At 50.1% G+C, this 27,043-nt stretch overlaps 1 protein-coding gene across 2 annotated transcripts in view; it reads left to right on the forward strand.

The window, feature by feature from the left end:
• Positions 1 to 585: 585 nt before the first annotated feature.
• PKD2 (polycystin 2, transient receptor potential cation channel) overlaps positions 586 to 27,043 on the forward strand; it is a 112,268-nt gene continuing 85,810 nt past the window's right edge. For both annotated transcript variants that reach the window (XM_073590812.1, XM_073590822.1), the window contains exon 1: positions 586 to 1,470. In XM_073590812.1, coding sequence (XP_073446913.1) covers positions 978 to 1,470 — 493 coding nt within the window. In that variant the 5' untranslated portion in view covers positions 586 to 977. The remainder of the gene's footprint in view (positions 1,471 to 27,043) is intronic.

The following is a 27,043-nucleotide window of genomic DNA, read 5'->3' on the forward strand; positions in this document are numbered from 1 at the left end:
CCCCTCACAGTACACAGAGGACACCCCTCACAATACACAGAGGACACCCCTCACAATACACAGAGGACACCCCTCACAATACACAGAGGACACCCCTCACAATACACAGAGGACACCCCTCACAATACACAGAGGACACCCCTCACAATACACAGAGGACTCCCCTCACAATACACAGAGGACTCCCCTCACAATACACAGAGGACTCCCCCTCACAATATACAGAGGGTCCCCTTCACAGTACACAGAGGCCTCCCCTCACAGTACACAGAGGACTCCCCTCACAATACACAGAGGACTCCCCCTCACAATACACAGAGGACTCCCCCTCACAATATACAGAGGGTCCCCCTCACAGTACACAGAGGCCTCCCTTCACAATACACAGAGGACTCCCCTCACAGTACACAGAGGGTCCCCCTCACAATACACAGAGGGTCCCCCTCACAGTACACAGAGGGTCCCCCTCACAGTACACAGAGGCCTCCCCTCACAGTACACAGAGGCCTCCCCTCACAGTACACAGAGGACTCCCCTCACAATATAGAGGCCTCCCCTCACAATACACAGAGGACTCCCCTCACAATACACAGAGGACTCCCCTCACAGTACACAGAGGCTGCCCTCATAATCCAGCAGAGCCCAGCCTGGCCTGCCATCATGTGCCGCCTGCACACTATTTGCATGGCGTAGTTAATTGTTGACCGATCCGCAGCCCTCCCCCCACGTAGGGGCACCGTTGCCTGGAGACCAGACTCCCAAACAGTCCTGTGCATTCCTCTCCAGAGAACACACTGACATAATGGCAGGGCAGCGGCTCGGGACGGGTTAACAAGCTGCTTCCCAGGAGCAGAGCCGTGCTGGAGCTGGGCAGTGACGGCCTGCCCCCGGATAACGGAGCGGAGTGTGAGGAAGGAGGGCGGAGAAAGCCACGGGAAACACACAAAGACCCCAAATAATAAAATGGCTGCTACAGCATGGTGAACCCCAGCAGAGTGAAGCCTCAGCCCGAGCTGCAGGGACAGCCACCCCCCCTGACAATGCTGGAGATGGACCCTCTGCCCAGGCAGGACATGCCTCCCGCACCCGCTGTCAGGCTGCCCCCTGCTGGATCCACCCCGTCACCTCTGTCCTCCTGCTCCCGGCAGGCGTGGAGCAGAGACAATCCCGGCTTCGAGGCCGAGGAGGACGGGATGGAGGAAGAAGAGGACGGAGAGGAGGGCATGGTGGTGGAGATGGATGTGGAGTGGCATCCTTCTGGTCCGGGCAGGAGGTCTTCATCTCTGGTATCCACCAGTAGTGGGGGCAGCACTGGGCTCGTCGGCTATCATCACAACAGCATCGGCAGCCAGGGGCAAAGGGGCCGCAGGAGAAGGGGCGATCCTGGCCCTGGGGGTGGCAGAGTGGGCCAAGGTACTGAGCAGCCCCAGGAGCCGCAGGGAGTGGGCAGAATCCTGCACATTGTGAGAGGTGAGTCTGGTACCAGGACTGCAAATGTGATAGGGGACTGGGCCGATGAGATGTGGATACTGGGCTGTTGGTATGGGTATATTGGGCCGATGAGATGTGGATACTGGGCTGTTGGTATGGGTATATTGGGCCGATGAGATGTGGATACGGGGCTGTTGGTATGGGTATATTGGGCCGATGAGATGGGGATACTGGGCTGTTGGTATGGGTATATTGGGCCGATGAGATGGGGATACAGGGCTATTGGTTTCGGTATATTGGGCAGATGAGATGTGGATACTGGGCTGTTGTTATGGGTATATTGGGCCGATGAGATGGGGATACGGGGCTGTTGGTATGGGTATATTGGGCCGATGAGATGGGGATACGGGGCTGTTGGTATGGGTATATTGGTCAGATGAGATGTGGATACTGGGCTGTTGGTATGGGTATATTGGGCCGATGAGATGTGGATACTGGGCTGTTGGTATGGGTATATTGGGCCGATGAGATGTGGATACGGGGCTGTTGGTATGGGTATATTGGGCCGATGAGATGGGGATACTGGGCTGTTGGTATGGGTATATTGGGCCGATGAGATGGGGATACAGGGCTATTGGTTTCGGTATATTGGGCAGATGAGATGTGGATACTGGGCTGTTGTTATGGGTATATTGGGCCGATGAGATGGGGATACGGGGCTGTTGGTATGGGTATATTGGGCCGATGAGATGGGGATACGGGGCTGTTGGTATGGGTATATTGGGCAGATGAGATGTGGATACTGGGCTGTTGGTATGGGTATATTGGGCCGATGAGATGGGGATACTGGGCTGTCGGTATGGGTATAATGGGCCGATGAGATGGGGATACGGGGCTGTTGGTATGGGTATATTGGGCAGATGAGATGTGGATACTGGGCTGTTGGTATGGGTATATTGGGCAGATGAGATGTGGATACTGGGCTGTTGGTATGGGTATATTGGGCAGATGAGATGGGGATACTGGGCTGTCGGTATGGGTATATTGGGCAGATGAGATGTGGATACTGGGCTGTTGGTATGGGTATATTGGGCAGATGAGATGGGGATACTGGGCTGTTGGTATGGGTATATTGGGCCGATGAGATGGGGATACAGGGCTATTGGTTTCGGTATATTGGGCAGATGAGATGTGGATACTGGGCTGTTGTTATGGGTATATTGGGCCGATGAGATGGGGATACGGGGCTGTTGGTATGGGTATATTGGGCCGATGAGATGGGGATACGGGGCTGTTGGTATGGGTATATTGGGCAGATGAGATGTGGATACTGGGCTGTTGGTATGGGTATATTGGGCCGATGAGATGGGGATACTGGGCTGTCGGTATGGGTATAATGGGCCGATGAGATGGGGATACTGGGCTGTTGGTATGGGTATATTGGGCCGATGAGATGGGGATACGGGGCTGTTGGTATGGGTATATTGGGCCGATGAGATGGGGATACGGGGCTGTTGGTATGGGTATATTGGGCCGATGAGATGGGGATACTGGGCTGTTGGTATGGGTATATTGGGCAGATGAGATGTGGATACTGGGCTGTTGGTATGGGTATATTGGGCCGATGAGATGGGGATACTGGGCTGTCGGTATGGGTATAATGGGCCGATGAGATGGGGATACGGGGCTGTTGGTATGGGTATATTGGGCAGATGAGATGTGGATACTGGGCTGTTTGTGTGGGTATATTGGGCAGATGAGATGGGGATACGGGGCTGTTGGTATGGGTATATTGGGCCGATGAGATGTGGATACTGGGCTGTTGGTATGGGTATATTGGGCCGATGAGATGGGGATACTGGGCTGTTGGTATGGGTATATTGGGCCGATGAGATGTGGATACTGGGCTCTTGGTATGGGTATATTGGGCCGATGAGATGTGGATACTGGGCTGTTGGTATGGGTATATTGGGCCGATGAGATGGGGATACTGAGCTGTTGGTATGGATATATTGGGCTGATGAGATGTGGATACTGGGCTCTTGGTGTGGGTATATTGGGCCGATGAGATGGGGATACTGGGCTCTTGATGTGGATACTGGGCTGTCGGTATGGGTATATTGGTCAGATGAGATGGGGATACTGGGCTGTTGATATGGGTATATTGGTCAGATGAGATGTGGATACTGGACTGTTGGTATGGGTATATTGGGCAGATGAGATGGGGATACTGGGCTGTTGGTATGGGTATATTGGGCCGATGAGATGTGGATACTGGGCTGTTGGTATGGGTATATTGGGCCGATGAGATGTGGATACTGGGCTGTTGGTATGGGTATATTGGGCCGATGAGATGGGGATACTGGGCTGTTGGTATGGGTATATTGGGCTGATGAGATGTGGATACTGGGCTGTTGGTATGGGTATATTGGGCCGATGAGATGGGGATACTGGGCTGTCGGTATGGGTATAATGGGCCGATGAGATGTGGATACTGGGCTCTTGGTGTGGGTATATTGGGCCGATGAGGTGTGGATACTGGGCTCTTGGTGTGGGTATATTGGGCCGATGAGATGTGGATACTGGGCTGTTGGTATGGGTATATTGGGCCGATGAGATGGGGATACTGGGCTGTTGGTATGGGTATATTGGGCAGATGAGATGGGGATACTGGGCTGTTGGTATGGGTATATTGGGCCGATGAGATGTGGATACTGGGCTCTTGGTATGGGTATATTGGGCCGATGAGATGTGGATACTGGGCTGTTGGTATGGGTATATTGGGCCGATGAGATGGGGATACTGAGCTGTTGGTATGGATATATTGGGCTGATGAGATGTGGATACTGGGCTCTTGGTGTGGGTATATTGGGCCGATGAGATGGGGATACTGGGCTCTTGATGTGGATACTGGGCTGTCGGTATGGGTATATTGGTCAGATGAGATGGGGATACTGGGCTGTTGATATGGGTATATTGGTCAGATGAGATGTGGATACTGGACTGTTGGTATGGGTATATTGGGCAGATGAGATGGGGATACTGGGCTGTTGGTATGGGTATATTGGGCCGATGAGATGTGGATACTGGGCTGTTGGTATGGGTATATTGGGCCGATGAGATGTGGATACTGGGCTGTTGGTATGGGTATATTGGGCCGATGAGATGGGGATACTGGGCTGTTGGTATGGGTATATTGGGCTGATGAGATGTGGATACTGGGCTGTTGGTATGGGTATATTGGGCCGATGAGATGGGGATACTGGGCTGTCGGTATGGGTATAATGGGCCGATGAGATGTGGATACTGGGCTCTTGGTGTGGGTATATTGGGCCGATGAGGTGTGGATACTGGGCTCTTGGTGTGGGTATATTGGGCCGATGAGATGTGGATACTGGGCTGTTGGTATGGGTATATTGGGCCGATGAGATGGGGATACTGGGCTGTTGGTATGGGTATATTGGGCAGATGAGATGGGGATACTGGGCTGTTGGTATGGGTATATTGGGCCGATGAGATGGGGATACGGGGCTGTTGGTATGGGTATATTGGGCAGATGAGATGGGGATACGGGGCTGTTGATGTGGGTATATTGGGCCGATGAGATGGGGATACTGGGCTGTTGGTGTGGGTATATTGGGCTGATGAGATGTGGATACTGGGCTGTTGGTATGGGTATATTGGGCCGATGAGATGGGGATACGGGGCTGTTGGTATGGGTATATTGGGCCGATGAGATGGGGATACGGGGCTGTTGGTATGGGTATATTGGGCAGATGAGATGTGGATACTGGGCTGTTTGTGTGGGTATATTGGGCAGATGAGAAGGGGATACGGGGCTGTTGGTATGGGTATATTGGGCCGATGAGATGTGGATACTGGGCTGTTGGTATGGGTATATTGGGCCGATGAGATGGGGATACTGGGCTGTTGGTATGGGTATATTGGTCAGATGAGATGTGGATACTGGGCTGTTGGTATGGGTATATTGGGCAGATGAGATGGGGATACTGGGCTGTTGGTATGGGTATATTGGGCCGATGAGATGTGGATACTGGGCTGTTGGTATGGGTATATTGGGCCGATGAGATGTGGATACTGGGCTGTTGGTATGGGTATATTGGGCCGATGAGATGGGGATACTGGGCTGTTGGTATGGGTATATTGGGCTGATGAGATGTGGATACTGGGCTGTTGGTATGGGTATATTGGGCCGATGAGATGGGGATACTGGGCTGTCGGTATGGGTATAATGGGCCGATGAGATGGGGATACAGGGCTGTTGGTATGGGTATATTGGGCCGATGAGATGTGGATACTGGGCTCTTGGTGTGGGTATATTGGGCCGATGAGGTGTGGATACTGGGCTCTTGGTGTGGGTATATTGGGCCGATGAGATGTGGATACTGGGCTGTTGGTATGGGTATATTGGGCCGATGAGATGGGGATACTGGGCTGTTGGTATGGGTATATTGGGCCGATGAGATGGGGATACTGGGCTGTTGGTATGGGTATATTGGTCAGATGAGATGGGGATACTGGGCTCTTGGTATGGGTATATTGGGCAGATGAGATGGGATACTGGGCTCTTGATATGGGTATATTTTGCAGATGAGATGTGGATACTGGGCTGTTGGTATGGGTATATTGGGCCGATGAGATGTGGATACTGGGCTGTTGGTATGGGTATATTAGGCCGATGAGATGTGGATACTGGGCTGTTGGTATGGGTATATTGGGCCGATGAGATGGGGATACTGGGCTGTTGGTATGGGTATATTGGGCAGATGAGATGGGGATACTGGGCTGTTGGTATGGGTATATTGGGCCGATGAGATGGGGATACTGGGCTGTTTGTGTGGGTATATTGGGCAGATGAGATGGGGATACTGGGCTGTTGGTATGGGTATATTGGGCAGATGAGATGAGGATACTGGGCTCTTGGTATGGGTATATTGGGCAGATGAGATGTGGATACTGGGCTGTTTGTGTGGGTATATTGGGCAGATGAGATGGGGATACTGGGCTGTTGGTATGGGTATATTGGGCAGATGAGATGTGGATACTGGGCTGTTTGTGTGGGTATATTGGGCAGATGAGATGTGGATACTGGGCTGTTGGTATGGGTATATTGGGCAGATGAGATGGGGATACTGGGCTGTTGGTGTTGGGATACTGGGCTGTTGGTATGGGTATATTGGGCCGATGAGATGGGGATACTGGGCTCTTGGTATGGGTATATTGGGCCGATGAGATGAGGATACTGGGCTCTTGGTATGGGTATATTGGGCAGATGAGATGGGGATACTGGGCTCTTGGTATGGGTATATTGGGCAGATGAGATGAGGATACTGGGCTCTTGGTATGGGTGTATTGGGCCGATGAGATGTGGATACTGGGCTGTTTGTGTGGGTATATTGGGCAGATGAGATGGGGATACTGGGCTGTTGGTATGGGTATATTGGGCAGATGAGATGTGGATACTGGGCTGTTTGTGTGGGTATATTGGGCAGATGAGATGTGGATACTGGGCTGTTGGTATGGGTATATTGGGCCGATGAGATGGGTATATTGGGCCGATGAGATGTGGATACTGGGCTGTTGGTATGGGTATATTGGGCCGATGAGATGGGGATACTGGGCTGTTGGTATGTGTATATTGGGCCGATGAGATGGGGATACTGGGCTCTTGGTATGGGTATATTGGGCCGATGAGATGAGGATACTGGGCTCTTGGTATGGGTATATTGGGCAGATGAGATGGGGATACTGGGCTCTTGGTATGGGTATATTGGGCAGATGAGATGAGGATACTGGGCTCTTGGTATGGGTGTATTGGGCCGATGAGATGTGGATACTGGGCTGTTTGTGTGGGTATATTGGGCAGATGAGATGGGGATACTGGGCTGTTGGTATGGGTATATTGGGCAGATGAGATGTGGATACTGGGCTGTTTGTGTGGGTATATTGGGCAGATGAGATGTGGATACTGGGCTGTTGGTATGGGTATATTGGGCCGATGAGATGGGTATATTGGGCCGATGAGATGTGGATACTGGGCTGTTGGTATGGGTATATTGGGCCGATGAGATGGGGATACTGGGCTGTTGGTATGTGTATATTGGGCCGATGAGATGGGGATACTGGGCTCTTGGTATGGGTATATTGGGCCGATGAGATGAGGATACTGGGCTCTTGGTATGGGTATATTGGGCCGATGAGATGAGGATACTGGGCTCTTGGTATGGGTATATTGGTCAGATGAGATGGGGATACTGGGCTGTTGGAGTGGGGATACTGGGCCGATGAGATGTGGATACTGAGCTGTTGGTGTGGGTATATTGGGCAGATGAGATGGGGATACTGGGCTGTTGGTATGGGTATATTGGTCAGATGAGATAATAATAATAATAATCTTTATTTATATAGCGCCAACATATTCCGCAGCGCTTTACAGTTTAACAGTTTCAAAACACAAGTCACAATACAATAATTAAAGCAAAATAAGACGACCCTGCTTGTGAGAGCTTACAATCTACAATGAGGTGAGGGAGATACAAAGTACAGGCGTGTATTTACAATTGTGTATTTACAATGAAGGTCCAGCCATCTTGAGGGAGTGAGGGATAGATGGAGATAGTGAATGGGCTACACACGCACACTTACACAGAGAATGACTTTGATTAGTGAACGTGATAGGCCGCTCTGAACAAGTGTGTTTTGAGGGAGCGCCTAAAACTATGCAAATTGTGGATAGTCCTGATTTCTTGAGGTAGAGCATTCCAGAGGATAGGAGCAGCACGGGAGAAGTCTTGGAGTCGGGAGTGGGAGGTACGGATTAGTGCAGAGGTTAGTCGCAAGTCGTTTGCAGAGTGCAGCAATCGGCTAGGCCGATAGACAGAAATGAGGGAAGAGATGTAAGGGGGTGCCGCACTGTGGAGAGCTTTGTGTGTGAGAACAAGTACTTTGAATTGGATCCTATAGTGAATGGGCAGCCAATGTACGTACTGGCGAAGAGCGGACGTGTCCGAGTACCGATTAGCCAGATGGACGATCCTGGCCGCTGCATTAAGTTTGGACTGGAGAGGGGATAGTTGAGTGACGGGGAGGCCAATTAATAGAGCGTTGCAGTAATCCAGGCGGGAGTGGATCAATGCAACAGTGAGGGTTTTTGTTGTTTCCATAGTGAGAAAAGGGCAGATTCTAGAGATGTTCTTTAGGTGTAAGCGGCAAGAGCGGGCAAGAGATTGTATATGGGATGTGAAAGAGCGATTGGTGTCAAACATAACACCCAGACACCGCACCTGCTGCCGGGGTGTTATTGTAGTACCACCCACGGAGAGGGAAATGTCAGATTTAGGGAGGTTAGTAGACGGCGAGAGCAGAAGAAGTTCAGTTTTAGAGAGGTTGAGTTTCAGATAGAGAGTGGACATGATATTGGAGACTGCGGACAGACAGTCACGGGCGTTCTGTAGTACAGCGGGGGTAAGGTCGGGGGAAGACGTGTATAGTTGTGTGTCATCAGCATAAAGATGGTACTGAAAGCCAAATCTGCTGATGGTCTGTCCAATTGGGGCCGTGTAGAGAGAGAAAAGAAGGGGGCCAAGGACTGAGCCCTGAGGTACCCCGACAGCAAGAGGAAGAGGAGATGACGTGGAGTCAGAGAACAAAACACTGAAAGAGCGGTCAGAGAGATAGGAAGAGAACCAGGAGAGTGCAGTGTCCTTAATGCCTAGTGACTGGAGCCTAGAGAGTAGGAGATGGTGGTCAACAGTATCGAAAGCTGCAGATAGGTCAAGAAGAATGAGCAGAGAGTGTTCACCGTTACGTTTTTGCTGTCAGAACGTCATTGGTCACTTTGATGAGTGCAGTTTCAGTCGAATGTAGGGGGCGGAAGCCGGACTGTGAAGGGTCTAGAAGGGAGTGAATGGAGAGGTAACGGGTAAGGCGGGAGTAAACTAGGCGTTCCAAAAGTTTAGAGATGAAGGGTAGATTGGAGACTGGTCTGTAATTGTTTGTGCAGGATGGGTCGAGAGTGGGTTTCTTTAGTAATGGAGTAACAATGGCGTGTTTGAAGGAGGATGGGAAAATGACCGAGGAGAGGGAGAGATTAAAGATTGTAGTTAGGTGGGTTGTGACGACTGGAGGAGATGTGAGGGAATGGGGTCGATAGTGCATGTAGTCGGACGAGAAGAAGAGAGGACTCTGGAGACTTTTTCTTCTGTGATGGGATCAAATGTGGAAAGTGAGCCATGAGATGTGGATACCGGGCTGTTGGTATGGGTATATTGGGCCTATGAGATGGGGATACTGGGCTCTTGGTATGGGTATATTGGGCCGATGAGATGTGGATACTGGGCTGTTGGTATGGGTATATTGGTCGGATGAGATGTGGATACTGGGCTGTTGGTATGGGTATATTGGGCCGATGAGATGTGGATACTGGGCTGTTGGTGTGGGTATATTGGGGAGATGAGATGGGGATACTGGGCTGTTGGTGTGGGTATACTGGGCCGATGAGATGTGGATACTGGGCTCTTGGTGTGGGTATATTGGGCCGATGAGATGTGGATACTGGGCTGTTGGTGTTGGTATATTGGTCAGATGAGATGTGGATACTGGGCAGTTGGTGTTGGTATATTGGTCAGATGAGATGTGGATACTGGGCTGTTGGTGTGGGTATATTGGGCCGATGAGATGTGGATACTGGGCTGTTGGTATGGGTATATTGGGCCGATGAGATGGGGATACTGGGCTCTTGGTAGGGCTATATTGGGCCGATGAGACAGGGCTCTTGGTAGGGGTATATTGGTCAGATGAGATGTGGATACTGGGCTGATGAGATGTGGATACTGGGCTGCTGGTATGGGTATATTGGGCTGATGAGATGTGGATACTGGGCTGTTGGTGTGGGTATATTGGGCAGATGAGATGGGGATACTGGGCTGTTGGTATGGGTATATTGGGCAGATGAGATGGGGATACTGGGCTGTTGGTATGGGTATATTGGGCCGATGAGATGGGGATACAGGGCTATTGGTTTCGGTATATTGGGCAGATGAGATGGGGATACGGGGCTGTTGGTATGGGTATATTGGGCCGATGAGATGGGGATACGGGGCTGTTGGTATGGGTATATTGGGCAGATGAGATGTGGATACTGGGCTGTTGGTATGGGTATATTGGGCCGATGAGATGGGGATACTGGGCTGTCGGTATGGGTATAATGGGCCGATGAGATGGGGATACTGGGCTGTTGGTATGGGTATATTGGGCCGATGAGATGGGGATACGGGGCTGTTGGTATGGGTATATTGGGCCGATGAGATGGGGATACGGGGCTGTTGGTATGGGTATATTGGGCCGATGAGATGGGGATACTGGGCTGTTGGTATGGGTATATTGGGCTGATGAGATGTGGATACTGGGCTGTTGGTATGGGTATATTGGGCCGATGAGATGGGGATACGGGGCTGTTGGTATGGGTATATTGGGCCGATGAGATGGGGATATGGGGCTGTTGGTATGGGTATATTGGGCAGATGAGATGTGGATACTGGGCTGTTGGTATGGGTATATTGGGCCGATGAGATGGGGATACTGGGCTGTCGGTATGGGTATAATGGGCCGATGAGATGGGGATACGGGGCTGTTGGTATGGGTATATTGGGCAGATGAGATGTGGATACTGGGCTGTTTGTGTGGGTATATTGGGCAGATGAGATGGGGATACGGGGCTGTTGGTATGGGTATATTGGGCCGATGAGATGTGGATACTGGGCTGTTGGTATGGGTATATTGGGCCGATGAGATGGGGATACTGGGCTGTTGGTATGGGTATATTGGGCCGATGAGATGTGGATACTGGGCTCTTGGTATGGGTATATTGGGCCGATGAGATGTGGATACTGGGCTGTTGGTATGGGTATATTGGGCCGATGAGATGGGGATACTGAGCTGTTGGTATGGATATATTGGGCCGATGAGATGTGGATACTGGGCTCTTGGTGTGGGTATATTGGGCCGATGAGATGGGGATACTGGGCTCTTGATGTGGATACTGGGCTGTCGGTATGGTTATATTGGTCAGATGAGATGGGGATACTGGGCTGTTGATATGGGTATATTGGTCAGATGAGATGTGGATACTGGACTGTTGGTATGGGTATATTGGGCAGATGAGATGGGGATACTGGGCTGTTGGTATGGGTATATTGGGCAGATGAGATGGGGATACTGGGCTGTTGGTATGGGTATATTGGGCCGATGAGATGTGGATACTGGGCTGTTGGTATGGGTATATTGGGCCAATGAGATGTGGATACTGGGCTGTTGGTATGGGTATATTGGGCCGATGAGATGGGGATACTGGGCTGTTGGTATGGGTATATTGGGCTGATGAGATGTGGATACTGGGCTGTTGGTATGGGTATATTGGGCCGATGAGATGGGGATACTGGGCTGTCGGTATGGGTATAATGGGCCGATGAGATGTGGATACTGGGCTCTTGGTGTGGGTATATTGGGCCTATGAGGTGTGGATACTGGGCTCTTGGTGTGGGTATATTGGGCCGATGAGATGTGGATACTGGGCTGTTGGTATGGGTATATTGGGCCGATGAGATGGGGATACTGGGCTGTTGGTATGGGTATATTGGGCAGATGAATGGGGATACTGGGCTGTTGGTATGGGTATATTGGGCCGATGAGATGGGGATACGGGGCTGTTGGTATGGGTATATTGGGCAGATGAGATGGGGATACGGGGCTGTTGATGTGGGTATATTGGGCCGATGAGATGGGGATACTGGGCTGTTGGTGTGGGTATATTGGGCTGATGAGATGTGGATACTGGGCTGTTGGTATGGGTATATTGGGCCGATGAGATGGGGATACGGGGCTGTTGGTATGGGTATATTGGGCCGATGAGATGGGGATACGGGGCTGTTGGTATGGGTATATTGGGCCGATGAGATGGGGATACTGGGCTGTTGGTATGGGTATATTGGGCCGATGAGATGTGGATACTGGGCTCTTGGTATGGGTATATTGGGCCGATGAGATGTGGATACTGGGCTGTTGGTATGGGTATATTGGGCCGATGAGATGGGGATACTGAGCTGTTGGTATGGATATATTGGGCTGATGAGATGTGGATACTGGGCTCTTGGTGTGGGTATATTGGGCCGATGAGATGGGGATACTGGGCTGTTGATATGGGTATATTGGTCAGATGAGATGGGGATACTGGGCTGTTGATATGGGTATATTGGTCAGATGAGATGTGGATACTGGGCTGTTGGTATGGGTATATTGGGCAGATGAGATGGGGATACTGGGCTGTTGGTATGGGTATATTGGGCCGATGAGATGTGGATACTGGGCTGTTGGTATGGGTATATTGGGCCGATGAGATGTGGATACTGGGCTGTTGATATGGGTATATTGGGCCGATGAGATGGGGATACTGGGCTGTTGGTATGGGTATATTGGGCTGATGAGATGTGGATACTGGGCTGTTGGTATGGGTATATTGGGCCGATGAGATGGGGATACTGGGCTGTCGGTATGGGTATAATGGGCCGATGAGATGGGGATACGGGGCTGTTGGTATGGGTATATTGGGCCGATGAGATGTGGATACTGGGCTCTTGGTGTGGGTATATTGGGCCGATGAGGTGTGGATACTGGGCTCTTGGTGTGGGTATATTGGGCCGATGAGATGTGGATACTGGGCTGTTGGTATGGGTATATTGGGCCGTTGAGATGGGGATACTGGGCTGTTGGTATGGGTATATTGGTCAGATGAGATGGGGATACTGGGCTGTTGGTATGGGTATATTGGTCAGATGAGATGGGGATACTGGGCTCTTGGTATGGGTATATTGGGCAGATGAGATGGGATACTGGGCTCTTGATATGGGTATATTTTGCTGATGAGATGTGGATACTGGGCTGTTGGTATGGGTATATTGGGCCGATGAGATGTGGATACTGGACTGTTGGTATGGGTATATTAGGCCGATGAGATGTGGATACTGGGCTGTTGGTATGGGTATATTGGGCCGATGAGATGGGGATACTGGGCTGTTGGTATGGGTATATTGGGCAGATGAGATGGGGATACTGGGCTGTTGGTATGGGGATACTGGGCTGTTTGTGTGGGTATATTGGGCAGATGAGATGGGGATACTGGGCTGTTGGTATGGGTATATTGGGCAGATGAGATGAGGATACTGGGCTCTTGGTATGGGTATATTGGGCAGATGAGATGTGGATACTGGGCTGTTTGTGTGGGTATATTGGGCAGATGAGATGGGGATACTGGGCTGTTGGTATGGGTATATTGGGCAGATGAGATGTGGATACTGGGCTGTTTGTGTGGGTATATTGGGCAGATGAGATGTGGATACTGGGCTGTTGGTATGGGTATATTGGGCCGATGAGATGGGGATACTGGGCTCTTGGTATGGGTATATTGGGCCGATGAGATGAGGATACTGGGCTCTTGGTATGGGTATATTGGGCAGATGAGATGGGGATACTGGGCTCTTGGTATGGGTATATTGGGCAGATGAGATGAGGATACTGGGCTCTTGGTATGGGTGTATTGGGCCGATGAGATGTGGATACTGGGCTGTTTGTGTGGGTATATTGGGCAGATGAGATGGGGATACTGGGCTGTTGGTATGGGTATATTGGGCAGATGAGATGTGGATACTGGGCTGTTTGTGTGGGTATATTGGGCAGATGAGATGTGGATACTGGGCTGTTGGTATGGGTATATTGGGCCGATGAGATGGGTATATTGGGCCGATGAGATGTGGATACTGGGCTGTTGGTATGGGTATATTGGGCCGATGAGATGGGGATACTGGGCTGTTGGTATGTGTATATTGGGCCGATGAGATGGGGATACTGGGCTCTTGGTATGGGTATATTGGGCCGATGAGATGAGGATACTGGGCTCTTGGTATGGGTATATTGGGCAGATGAGATGGGGATACTGGGCTCTTGGTATGGGTATATTGGGCAGATGAGATGAGGATACTTGTCTCTTGGTATGGGTGTATTGGGCCGATGAGATGTGGATACTGGGCTGTTTGTGTGGGTATATTGGGCAGATGAGATGGGGATACTGGGCTGTTGGTATGGGTATATTGGGCAGATGAGATGTGGATACTGGGCTGTTTGTGTGGGTATATTGGGCAGATGAGATGTGGATACTGGGCTGTTGGTATGGGTATATTGGGCCGATGAGATGGGTATATTGGGCCGATGAGATGTGGATACTGGGCTGTTGGTATGGGTATATTGGGCCGATGAGATGGGGATACTGGGCTGTTGGTATGTGTATATTGGGCCGATGAGATGGGGATACTGGGCTCTTGGTATGGGTATATTGGGCCGATGAGATGAGGATACTGGGCTCTTGGTATGGGTATATTGGGCCGATGAGATGAGGATACTGGGCTCTTGGTATGGGTATATTGGTCAGATGAGATGGGGATACTGGGCTGTTGGAGTGGGGATACTGGGCCGATGAGATGTGGATACTGAGCTGTTGGTGTGGGTATATTTTGCAGATGAGATGGGGATACTGGGCTGTTGGTATGGGTATATTGGTCAGATGAGATAATAATAATAATAATCTTTATTTATATAGCGCCAACATATTCCGCAGCGCTTTACAGTTTAACAGTTTCAAAACACAAGTCACAATACAATAATTAAAGCAAAATAAGACGACCCTGCTTGTGAGAGCTTACAATCTACAATGAGGTGAGGGAGATACAAAGTACAGGTGTGTATTTACAATTGTGTATTTACAATGAAGGTCCAGCCATCTTGAGGGAGTGAGGGATAGATGGAGATAGTGAATGGGTTACACACGCACACTTACACAGAGAATGACTTTGATTAGTGAACGTGATAGGCCGCTCTGAACAAGTGTGTTTTGAGGGAGCGCCTAAAACTATGCAAATTGTGGATAGTCCTGATTTCTTGAGGTAGAGCATTCCAGAGGATAGGAGCAGCACGGGAGAAGTCTTGGAGTCGGGAGTGGGAGGTACGGATTAGTGCAGAGGTTAGTCGCAAGTCGTTTGCAGAGTGCAGCAATCGGCTAGGCCGATAGACAGAAATGAGGGAAGAGATGTAAGGGGGTGCCGCACTGTGGAGAGCTTTGTGTGTGAGAACAAGTACTTTGAATTGGATCCTATAGTGAATGGGCAGCCAATGTACGTACTGGCGAAGAGCGGACGTGTCCGAGTACCGATTAGCCAGATGGACGATCCTGGCCGCTGCATTAAGTATGGACTAGAGAGGGGATAGTTGAGTGACGGGGAGGCCAATTAATAGAGCGTTGCAGTAATCCAGGCGGGAGTGGATCAATGCAACAGTGAGGGTTTTTGTTGTTTCCATAGTGAGAAAAGGGCAGATTCTAGAGATGTTCTTTAGGTGTAAGCGGCAAGAGCGGGCAAGAGATTGTATATGGGATGTGAAAGAGAGATTGGTGTCAAACATAACACCCAGACACCGCACCTGCTGCCGGGGTGTTATTGTAGTACCACCCACGGAGAGGGAAATGTCAGATTTAGGGAGGTTAGTAGACGGCGAGAGCAGAAGAAGTTCAGTTTTAGAGAGGTTGAGTTTCAGATAGAGAGTGGACATGATATTGGAGACTGCGGACAGACAGTCACGGGCGTTCTGTAGTACAGCGGGGGTAAGGTCGGGGGAAGACGTGTATAGTTGTGTGTCATCAGCATAAAGATGGTACTGAAAGCCAAATCTGCTGATGGTCTGTCCAATTGGGGCCGTGTAGAGAGAGAAAAGAAGGGGGCCAAGGACTGAGCCCTGAGGTACCCCGACAGCAAGAGGAAGAGGAGATGACGTGGAGTCAGAGAACAAAACACTGAAAGAGCGGTCAGAGAGATAGGAAGAGAACCAGGAGAGTGCAGTGTCCTTAATGCCTAGTGACTGGAGCCTAGAGAGTAGGAGATGGTGGTCAACAGTATCGAAAGCTGCAGATAGGTCAAGAAGAATGAGCAGAGAGTGTTCACCGTTACGTTTTTGCTGTCAGAACGTCATTGGTCACTTTGATGAGTGCAGTTTCAGTCGAATGTAGGGGGCGGAAGCCGGACTGTGAAGGGTCTAGAAGGGAGTGAATGGAGAGGTAACGGGTAAGGCGGGAGTAAACTAGGCGTTCCAAAAGTTTAGAGATGAAGGGTAGATTGGAGACTGGTCTGTAATTGTTTGTGCAGGATGGGTCGAGAGTGGGTTTCTTTAGTAATGGAGTAACAATGGCGTGTTTGAAGGAGGATGGGAAAATGACCGAGGAGAGGGAGAGATTAAAGATTGTAGTTAGGTGGGTTGTGACGACTGGAGGAGATGTGAGGGAATGGGGTCGATAGTGCATGTAGTCGGACGAGAAGAAGAGAGGACTCTGGAGACTTTTTCTTCTGTGATGGGATCAAATGTGGAAAGTGAGCCATGAGATGTGGATACCGGGCTGTTGGTATGGGTATATTGGGCCTATGAGATGGGGATACTGGGCTCTTGGTATGGGTATATTGGGCCGATGAGATGTGGATACTGGGCTGTTGGTATGGGTATATTGGTCGGATGAGATGTGGATACTGGGCTGTTGGTATGGGTATATTGGGCCGATGAGATGTGGATACTGGGCTGTTGGTGTGGGTATATTGGGGAGATGAGATGGGGATACTGGGCTGTTGGTGTGGGTATACTGGGCCGATGAGATGTGGATACTGGGCTCTTGGTGTGGGTATATTGGGCCGATGAGATGTGGATACTGGGCTGTTGGTGTTGGTATATTGGTCAGATGAGATGTGGATACTGGGCAGTTGGTGTTGGTATATTGGTCAGATGAGATGTGGATACTGGGCTGTTGGTGTGGGTATATTGGGCCGATGAGATGTGGATACTGGGCTGTTGGTATGGGTATATTGGGCCGATGAGATGGGGATACTGGGCTCTTGGTAGGGCTATATTGGGCCGATGAGACAGGGCTCTTGGTAGGGGTATATTGGTCAGATGAGATGTGGATACTGGGCTGATGAGATGTGGATACTGGGCTGCTGGTATGGGTATATTGGGCTGATGAGATGTGGATACTGGGCTGTTGGTGTGGGTATATTGGGCAGATGAGATGGGGATACTGGGCTGTTGGTATGGGTATATTGGGCAGATGAGATGGGGATACTGGGCTGTTGGTATGGGTATATTGGGCCGATGAGATGGGGATACAGGGCTATTGGTTTCGGTATATTGGGCAGATGAGATGGGGATACGGGGCTGTTGGTATGGGTATATTGGGCCGATGAGATGGGGATACGGGGCTGTTGGTATGGGTATATTGGGCAGATGAGATGTGGATACTGGGCTGTTGGTATGGGTATATTGGGCCGATGAGATGGGGATACTGGGCTGTCGGTATGGGTATAATGGGCCGATGAGATGGGGATACTGGGCTGTTGGTATGGGTATATTGGGCCGATGAGATGGGGATACGGGGCTGTTGGTATGGGTATATTGGGCCGATGAGATGGGGATACGGGGCTGTTGGTATGGGTATATTGGGCCGATGAGATGGGGATACTGGGCTGTTGGTATGGGTATATTGGGCTGATGAGATGTGGATACTGGGCTGTTGGTATGGGTATATTGGGCCGATGAGATGGGGATACGGGGCTGTTGGTATGGGTATATTGGGCCGATGAGATGGGGATACGGGGCTGTTGGTATGGGTATATTGGGCAGATGAGATGTGGATACTGGGCTGTTGGTATGGGTATATTGGGCCGATGAGATGGGGATACTGGGCTGTCGGTATGGGTATAATGGGCCGATGAGATGGGGATACGGGGCTGTTGGTATGGGTATATTGGGCAGATGAGATGTGGATACTGGGCTGTTTGTGTGGGTATATTGGGCAGATGAGATGGGGATACGGGGCTGTTGGTATGGGTATATTGGGCCGATGAGATGTGGATACTGGGCTGTTGGTATGGGTATATTGGGCCGATGAGATGGGGATACTGGGCTGTTGGTATGGGTATATTGGGCCGATGAGATGTGGATACTGGGCTCTTGGTATGGGTATATTGGGCCGATGAGATGTGGATACTGGGCTGTTGGTATGGGTATATTGGGCCGATGAGATGGGGATACTGAGCTGTTGGTATGGATATATTGGGCCGATGAGATGTGGATACTGGGCTCTTGGTGTGGGTATATTGGGCCGATGAGATGGGGATACTGGGCTCTTGATGTGGATACTGGGCTGTCGGTATGGGTATATTGGTCAGATGAGATGGGGATACTGGGCTGTTGATATGGGTATATTGGTCAGATGAGATGTGGATACTGGACTGTTGGTATGGGTATATTGGGCAGATGAGATGGGGATACTGGGCTGTTGGTATGGGTATATTGGGCCGATGAGATGTGGATACTGGGCTGTTGGTATGGGTATATTGGGCCAATGAGATGTGGATACTGGGCTGTTGGTATGGGTATATTGGGCCGATGAGATGGGGATACTGGGCTGTTGGTATGGGTATATTGGGCTGATGAGATGTGGATACTGGGCTGTTGGTATGGGTATATTGGGCCGATGAGATGGGGATACTGGGCTGTCGGTATGGGTATAATGGGCCGATGAGATGTGGATACTGGGCTCTTGGTGTGGGTATATTGGGCCTATGAGGTGTGGATACTGGGCTCTTGGTGTGGGTATATTGGGCCGATGAGATGTGGATACTGGGCTGTTGGTATGGGTATATTGGGCCGATGAGATGGGGATACTGGGCTGTTGGTATGGGTATATTGGGCAGATGAATGGGGATACTGGGCTGTTGGTATGGGTATATTGGGCCGATGAGATGGGGATACGGGGCTGTTGGTATGGGTATATTGGGCAGATGAGATGGGGATACGGGGCTGTTGATGTGGGTATATTGGGCCGATGAGATGGGGATACTGGGCTGTTGGTGTGGGTATATTGGGCTGATGAGATGTGGATACTGGGCTGTTGGTATGGGTATATTGGGCCGATGAGATGGGGATACGGGGCTGTTGGTATGGGTATATTGGGCCGATGAGATGGGGATACGGGGCTGTTGGTATGGGTATATTGGGCAGATGAGATGTGGATACTGGGCTGTTTGTGTGGGTATATTGGGCAGATGAGAAGGGGATACGGGGCTGTTGGTATGGGTATATTGGGCCGATGAGATGTGGATACTGGGCTGTTGGTATGGGTATATTGGGCCGATGAGATGGGGATACTGGGCTGTTGGTATGGGTATATTGGGCCGATGAGATGTGGATACTGGGCTCTTGGTATGGGTATATTGGGCCGATGAGATGTGGATACTGGGCTGTTGGTATGGGTATATTGGGCCGATGAGATGGGGATACTGAGCTGTTGGTATGGATATATTGGGCTGATGAGATGTGGATACTGGGCTCTTGGTGTGGGTATATTGGGCCGATGAGATGGGGATACTGGGCTGTTGATATGGGTATATTGGTCAGATGAGATGGGGATACTGGGCTGTTGATATGGGTATATTGGTCAGATGAGATGTGGATACTGGGCTGTTGGTATGGGTATATTGGGCAGATGAGATGGGGATACTGGGCTGTTGGTATGGGTATATTGGGCCGATGAGATGTGGATACTGGGCTGTTGGTATGGGTATATTGGGCCGATGAGATGTGGATACTGGGCTGTTGATATGGGTATATTGGGCCGATGAGATGGGGATACTGGGCTGTTGGTATGGGTATATTGGGCTGATGAGATGTGGATACTGGGCTGTTGGTATGGGTATATTGGGCCGATGAGATGGGGATACTGGGCTGTCGGTATGGGTATAATGGGCCGATGAGATGGGGATACGGGGCTGTTGGTATGGGTATATTGGGCCGATGAGATGTGGATACTGGGCTCTTGGTGTGGGTATATTGGGCCGATGAGGTGTGGATACTGGGCTCTTGGTGTGGGTATATTGGGCCGATGAGATGTGGATACTGGGCTGTTGGTATGGGTATATTGGGCCGATGAGATGGGGATACTGGGCTGTTGGTATGGGTATATTGGTCAGATGAGATGGGGATACTGGGCTGTTGGTATGGGTATATTGGTCAGATGAGATGGGGATACTGGGCTCTTGGTATGGGTATATTGGGCAGATGAGATGGGATACTGGGCTCTTGATATGGGTATATTTTGCTGATGAGATGTGGATACTGGGCTGTTGGTATGGGTATATTGGGCCGATGAGATGTGGATACTGGACTGTTGGTATGGGTATATTAGGCCGATGAGATGTGGATACTGGGCTGTTGGTATGGGTATATTGGGCCGATGAGATGGGGATACTGGGCTGTTGGTATGGGTATATTGGGCAGATGAGATGGGGATACTGGGCTGTTGGTATGGGGATACTGGGCTGTTTGTGTGGGTATATTGGGCAGATGAGATGGGGATACTGGGCTGTTGGTATGGGTATATTGGGCAGATGAGATGAGGATACTGGGCTCTTGGTATGGGTATATTGGGCAGATGAGATGTGGATACTGGGCTGTTTGTGTGGGTATATTGGGCAGATGAGATGGGGATACTGGGCTGTTGGTATGGGTATATTGGGCAGATGAGATGTGGATACTGGGCTGTTTGTGTGGGTATATTGGGCAGATGAGATGTGGATACTGGGCTGTTGGTATGGGTATATTGGGCAGATGAGATGGGGATACTGGGCTGTTGGTGTTGGGATACTGGGCTGTTGGTATGGGTATATTGGGCCGATGAGATGGGGATACTGGGCTCTTGGTATGGGTATATTGGGCCGATGAGATGAGGATACTGGGCTCTTGGTATGGGTATATTGGGCAGATGAGATGGGGATACTGGGCTCTTGGTATGGGTATATTGGGCAGATGAGATGAGGATACTGGGCTCTTGGTATGGGTGTATTGGGCCGATGAGATGTGGATACTGGGCTGTTTGTGTGGGTATATTGGGCAGATGAGATGGGGATACTGGGCTGTTGGTATGGGTATATTGGGCAGATGAGATGTGGATACTGGGCTGTTTGTGTGGGTATATTGGGCAGATGAGATGTGGATACTGGGCTGTTGGTATGGGTATATTGGGCCGATGAGATGGGTATATTGGGCCGATGAGATGTGGATACTGGGCTGTTGGTATGGGTATATTGGGCCGATGAGATGGGGATACTGGGCTGTTGGTATGTGTATATTGGGCCGATGAGATGGGGATACTGGGCTCTTGGTATGGGTATATTGGGCCGATGAGATGAGGATACTGGGCTCTTGGTATGGGTATATTGGGCAGATGAGATGGGGATACTGGGCTCTTGGTATGGGTATATTGGGCAGATGAGATGAGGATACTGGGCTCTTGGTATGGGTGTATTGGGCCGATGAGATGTGGATACTGGGCTGTTTGTGTGGGTATATTGGGCAGATGAGATGGGGATACTGGGCTGTTGGTATGGGTATATTGGGCAGATGAGATGTGGATACTGGGCTGTTTGTGTGGGTATATTGGGCAGATGAGATGTGGATACTGGGCTGTTGGTATGGGTATATTGGGCCGATGAGATGGGTATATTGGGCCGATGAGATGTGGATACTGGGCTGTTGGTATGGGTATATTGGGCCGATGAGATGGGGATACTGGGCTGTTGGTATGTGTATATTGGGCCGATGAGATGGGGATACTGGGCTCTTGGTATGGGTATATTGGGCCGATGAGATGAGGATACTGGGCTCTTGGTATGGGTATATTGGGCCGATGAGATGAGGATACTGGGCTCTTGGTATGGGTATATTGGTCAGATGAGATGGGGATACTGGGCTGTTGGAGTGGGGATACTGGGCCGATGAGATGTGGATACTGAGCTGTTGGTGTGGGTATATTGGGCAGATGAGATGGGGATACTGGGCTGTTGGTATGGGTATATTGGTCAGATGAGATAATAATAATAATAATCTTTATTTATATAGCGCCAACATATTCCGCAGCGCTTTACAGTTTAACAGTTTCAAAACACAAGTCACAATACAATAATTAAAGCAAAATAAGACGACCCTGCTTGTGAGAGCTTACAATCTACAATGAGGTGAGGGAGATACAAAGTACAGGTGTGTATTTACAATTGTGTATTTACAATGAAGGTCCAGCCATCTTGAGGGAGTGAGGGATAGATGGAGATAGTGAATGGGTTACACACGCACACTTACACAGAGAATGACTTTGATTAGTGAACGTGATAGGCCGCTCTGAACAAGTGTGTTTTGAGGGAGCGCCTAAAACTATGCAAATTGTGGATAGTCCTGATTTCTTGAGGTAGAGCATTCCAGAGGATAGGAGCAGCACGGGAGAAGTCTTGGAGTCGGGAGTGGGAGGTACGTAGTGCAGAGGTTAGTCGCAAGTCGTTTGCAGAGTGCAGCAATCGGCTAGGCCGATAGACAGAAATGAGGGAAGAGATGTAAGGGGGTGCCGCACTGTGGAGAGCTTTGTGTGTGAGAACAAGTACTTTGAATTGGATCCTATAGTGAATGGGCAGCCAATGTACGTACTGGCGAAGAGCGGACGTGTCCGAGTACCGATTAGCCAGATGGACGATCCTGGCCGCTGCATTAAGTATGGACTGGAGAGGGGATAGTTGAGTGACGGGGAGGCCAATTAATAGAGCGTTGCAGTAATCCAGGCGGGAGTGGATCAATGCAACAGTGAGGGTTTTTGTTGTTTCCATAGTGAGAAAAGGGCAGATTCTAGAGATGTTCTTTAGGTGTAAGCGGCAAGAGCGGGCAAGAGATTGTATATGGGATGTGAAAGAGAGATTGGTGTCAAACATAACACCCAGACACCGCACCTGCTGCCGGGGTGTTATTGTAGTACCACCCACGGAGAGGGAAATGTCAGATTTAGGGAGGTTAGTAGACGGCGAGAGCAGAAGAAGTTCAGTTTTAGAGAGGTTGAGTTTCAGATAGAGAGTGGACATGATATTGGAGACTGCGGACAGACAGTCACGGGCGTTCTGTAGTACAGCGGGGGTAAGGTCGGGGGAAGACGTGTATAGTTGTGTGTCATCAGCATAAAGATGGTACTGAAAGCCAAATCTGCTGATGGTCTGTCCAATTGGGGCCGTGTAGAGAGAGAAAAGAAGGGGGCCAAGGACTGAGCCCTGAGGTACCCCGACAGCAAGAGGAAGAGGAGATGACGTGGAGTCAGAGAACAAAACACTGAAAGAGCGGTCAGAGAGATAGGAAGAGAACCAGGAGAGTGCAGTGTCCTTAATGCCTAGTGACTGGAGCCTAGAGAGTAGGAGATGGTGGTCAACAGTATCGAAAGCTGCAGATAGGTCAAGAAGAATGAGCAGAGAGTGTTCACCGTTACGTTTTTGCTGTCAGAACGTCATTGGTCACTTTGATGAGTGCAGTTTCAGTCGAATGTAGGGGGCGGAAGCCGGACTGTGAAGGGTCTAGAAGGGAGTGAATGGAGAGGTAACGGGTAAGGCGGGAGTAAACTAGGCGTTCCAAAAGTTTAGAGATGAAGGGTAGATTGGAGACTGGTCTGTAATTGTTTGTGCAGGATGGGTCGAGAGTGGGTTTCTTTAGTAATGGAGTAACAATGGCGTGTTTGAAGGAGGATGGGAAAATGACCGAGGAGAGGGAGAGATTAAAGATTGTAGTTAGGTGGGTTGTGACGACTGGAGGAGATGTGAGGGAATGGGGTCGATAGTGCATGTAGTCGGACGAGAAGAAGAGAGGACTCTGGAGACTTTTTCTTCTGTGATGGGATCAAATGTGGAAAGTGAGCCATGAGATGTGGATACCAGGCTGTTGGTATGGGTATATTGGGCCTATGAGATGGGGATACTGGGCTCTTGGTATGGGTATATTGGGCCGATGAGATGTGGATACTGGGCTGTTGGTATGGGTATATTGGTCGGATGAGATGTGGATACTGGGCTGTTGGTATGGGTATATTGGGCCGATGAGATGTGGATACTGGGCTGTTGGTGTGGGTATATTGGGGAGATGAGATGGGGATACTGGGCTGTTGGTGTGGGTATACTGGGCCGATGAGATGTGGATACTGGGCTCTTGGTGTGGGTATATTGGGCCGATGAGATGTGGATACTGGGCTGTTGGTGTTGGTATATTGGTCAGATGAGATGTGGATACTGGGCAGTTGGTGTTGGTATATTGGTCAGATGAGATGTGGATACTGGGCTGTTGGTGTGGGTATATTGGGCCGATGAGATGTGGATACTGGGCTGTTGGTATGGGTATATTGGGCCGATGAGATGGGGATACTGGGCTCTTGGTAGGGCTATATTGGGCCGATGAGACAGGGCTCTTGGTAGGGGTATATTGGTCAGATGAGATGTGGATACTGGGCTGCTGGTATGGGTATATTGGGCCGATGAGATGTGGATACTGGGCTGTTGGTGTGGGTATATTGGGCAGATGAGATGGGGATACTGGGCTGTTGGTATGGGTATATTGGGCCGATGAGATGTGGATACTGGGCTGTTGGTATGGGTATATTGGGCAGATGAGATGGGGATACTGGGCTGTTGGTATGGGTATATTGGGCAGATGATATGGGGATACTGGGCTGTTGGTATGGGTATATTGGTCAGATGAGATGTGGATACTGGGCTGTTGGTATGGGTATATTGGTCAGATGAGATGTGGATATTGGGCTGTTGGTATGGGTATATTGGGCCGATGAGATGGGGATACTGGGCTCTTGGTATGGGTATATTGGGCCGATGAGATGGGGATACTGGGCTCTTGGTATGGGTATATTGGTCAGATGAGATGTGGATACTGGGCTGTTGGTATGGTTGTACTGGGCAGGTGAGATGGGGATACTGAGCTCTTGGTATGGGTATATTGGACAGATGAGATGGGGATACTGGGCTGTTGGTATGGGTATATTGGTTAGATGAGATGTGGATACTGGGTTGTTGGTATGGGTATATTGGGCAGATGAGATGTGGATACTGGACTGTTGGGATGGGGATACTGGGCTCTTGGTATGGGTATATTGGTCAGATGAGATGGGGATACTGGGCTCTTGGTATGGGTATATTGGTCAGATGAGTTGGGGATACTGAGCTCTTGGTATGGGTATATTGGGCAGATGAGATGGGGATACTGGGCTCTTGGTGTGGGTATATTGGGCCGATGAGATGTGGATATATTGGTCAGATGAGATGTGGATACTGGGCTGTTGGTATGGGTATATTGGTCTGATAAGATGTGGATACTGGGCTGTTGGTATGGGTATATTGGGCTGATGAGATGTGGATACTGGGCTGTTGGTATGGGTATATTGGGCCGATGAGATGTGGATACTGGACTGTTGGTATGGGTATATTGGGCCGATGAGATGGGGATACTGGGCTCTTGGTATGGGTATATTGGTCAGATGAGATGTGGATACTGGGCTCTTGGTATGGGTATATTGGGCAGGTGAGATGGGGATACTGAGCTCTTGGTATTTATTATTATTATTATATTTATATAGCACCATTGATTCCATGGTGCTGTACATGAGAAGGGGTTACATACAAATTACAGATATAACTTACAGTAAACAAACTAACAATGACAGACTGATACAGAGGGGAGAGAGGACCCTGCCCTTTCGGGCTTACATGCTACAGGATGGTGGGGAAGGAGACAGTAGGTTGGTGGGTTGCAGCAGTTTCGGTGTTGGTTGAGGTGAGATCACTGGTAGTGGTGAGAGAGAAGGAGGTAGCGGGGTCATTGCAGGCTGTAGGCTTTCTTGAAGAGGTGGGTTTTCAGGTTCCGTCTGAAGGATCCAAATGTGGTTGATAGTCGGACTTGTTGGGGCAAAGAATTCCAGAGAATAGGGGCTATTCGGGAGAAGTCTTGGAGGCGGTTGGGTGAGGAGCGAATAAGTGTGGAGGAGAGAAGGAGGTCTTGGGAGGACCGAAGATTACGTGAGGGAAGGTATCGGGAGATTAGTTCAGAGACATATGGGGGAGACAGGTTATAGATGGCCTTGTAGGTCAGTATTAGTAATTTGAACTGGATACGCTGAGGGAATGGGAGCCAGTGAAGGGATTTGCAGAGGGGAGAAGCAGAGGATTAGCGAGGAGAGAGATAAATTAGTCGGGCGGCAGAGTTAAGGATGGACTGGAGAGGTGCGAGGTGTTAGCAGGGAGTCCACAGAAAAGGATTTTGCAGTAGTCGAGGCGGGAGATGATGAGGGCATGCACAAGCATTTTAGTAGACTGAGGGTTTTGGAAAGGACGGATTCTGGAAATATTTTTGAGCTGGAGGCGACAGGAGGTAGAAAGAGCTTGGCTGTGCGGACAGGGCAGGGCAGAGTCAAAGATTACTCCGAGGCAGTGGACTTCCGGTACTGGGGAAAGTGTGATGTCATTAATTTTTATAGCTAGGTCGGGTAAGGAAGATCTCAGAGATGGAGGAAAGATGATGAGTTCAGATTTGTCCACATTGAGCTTGAGGAAGCGAGAGGAGAAGAAGGAGGATATGGCTGATAGACACTCTG

The sequence above is a fragment of the Dendrobates tinctorius genome, unplaced genomic scaffold, assembly GCF_039654945.1.
Source record: "Dendrobates tinctorius isolate UK_male_01 unplaced genomic scaffold, ASM3965494v1 ptg000011l, whole genome shotgun sequence".
In the NCBI taxonomy this organism is placed as follows: domain Eukaryota; kingdom Metazoa; phylum Chordata; class Amphibia; order Anura; family Dendrobatidae; genus Dendrobates; species Dendrobates tinctorius.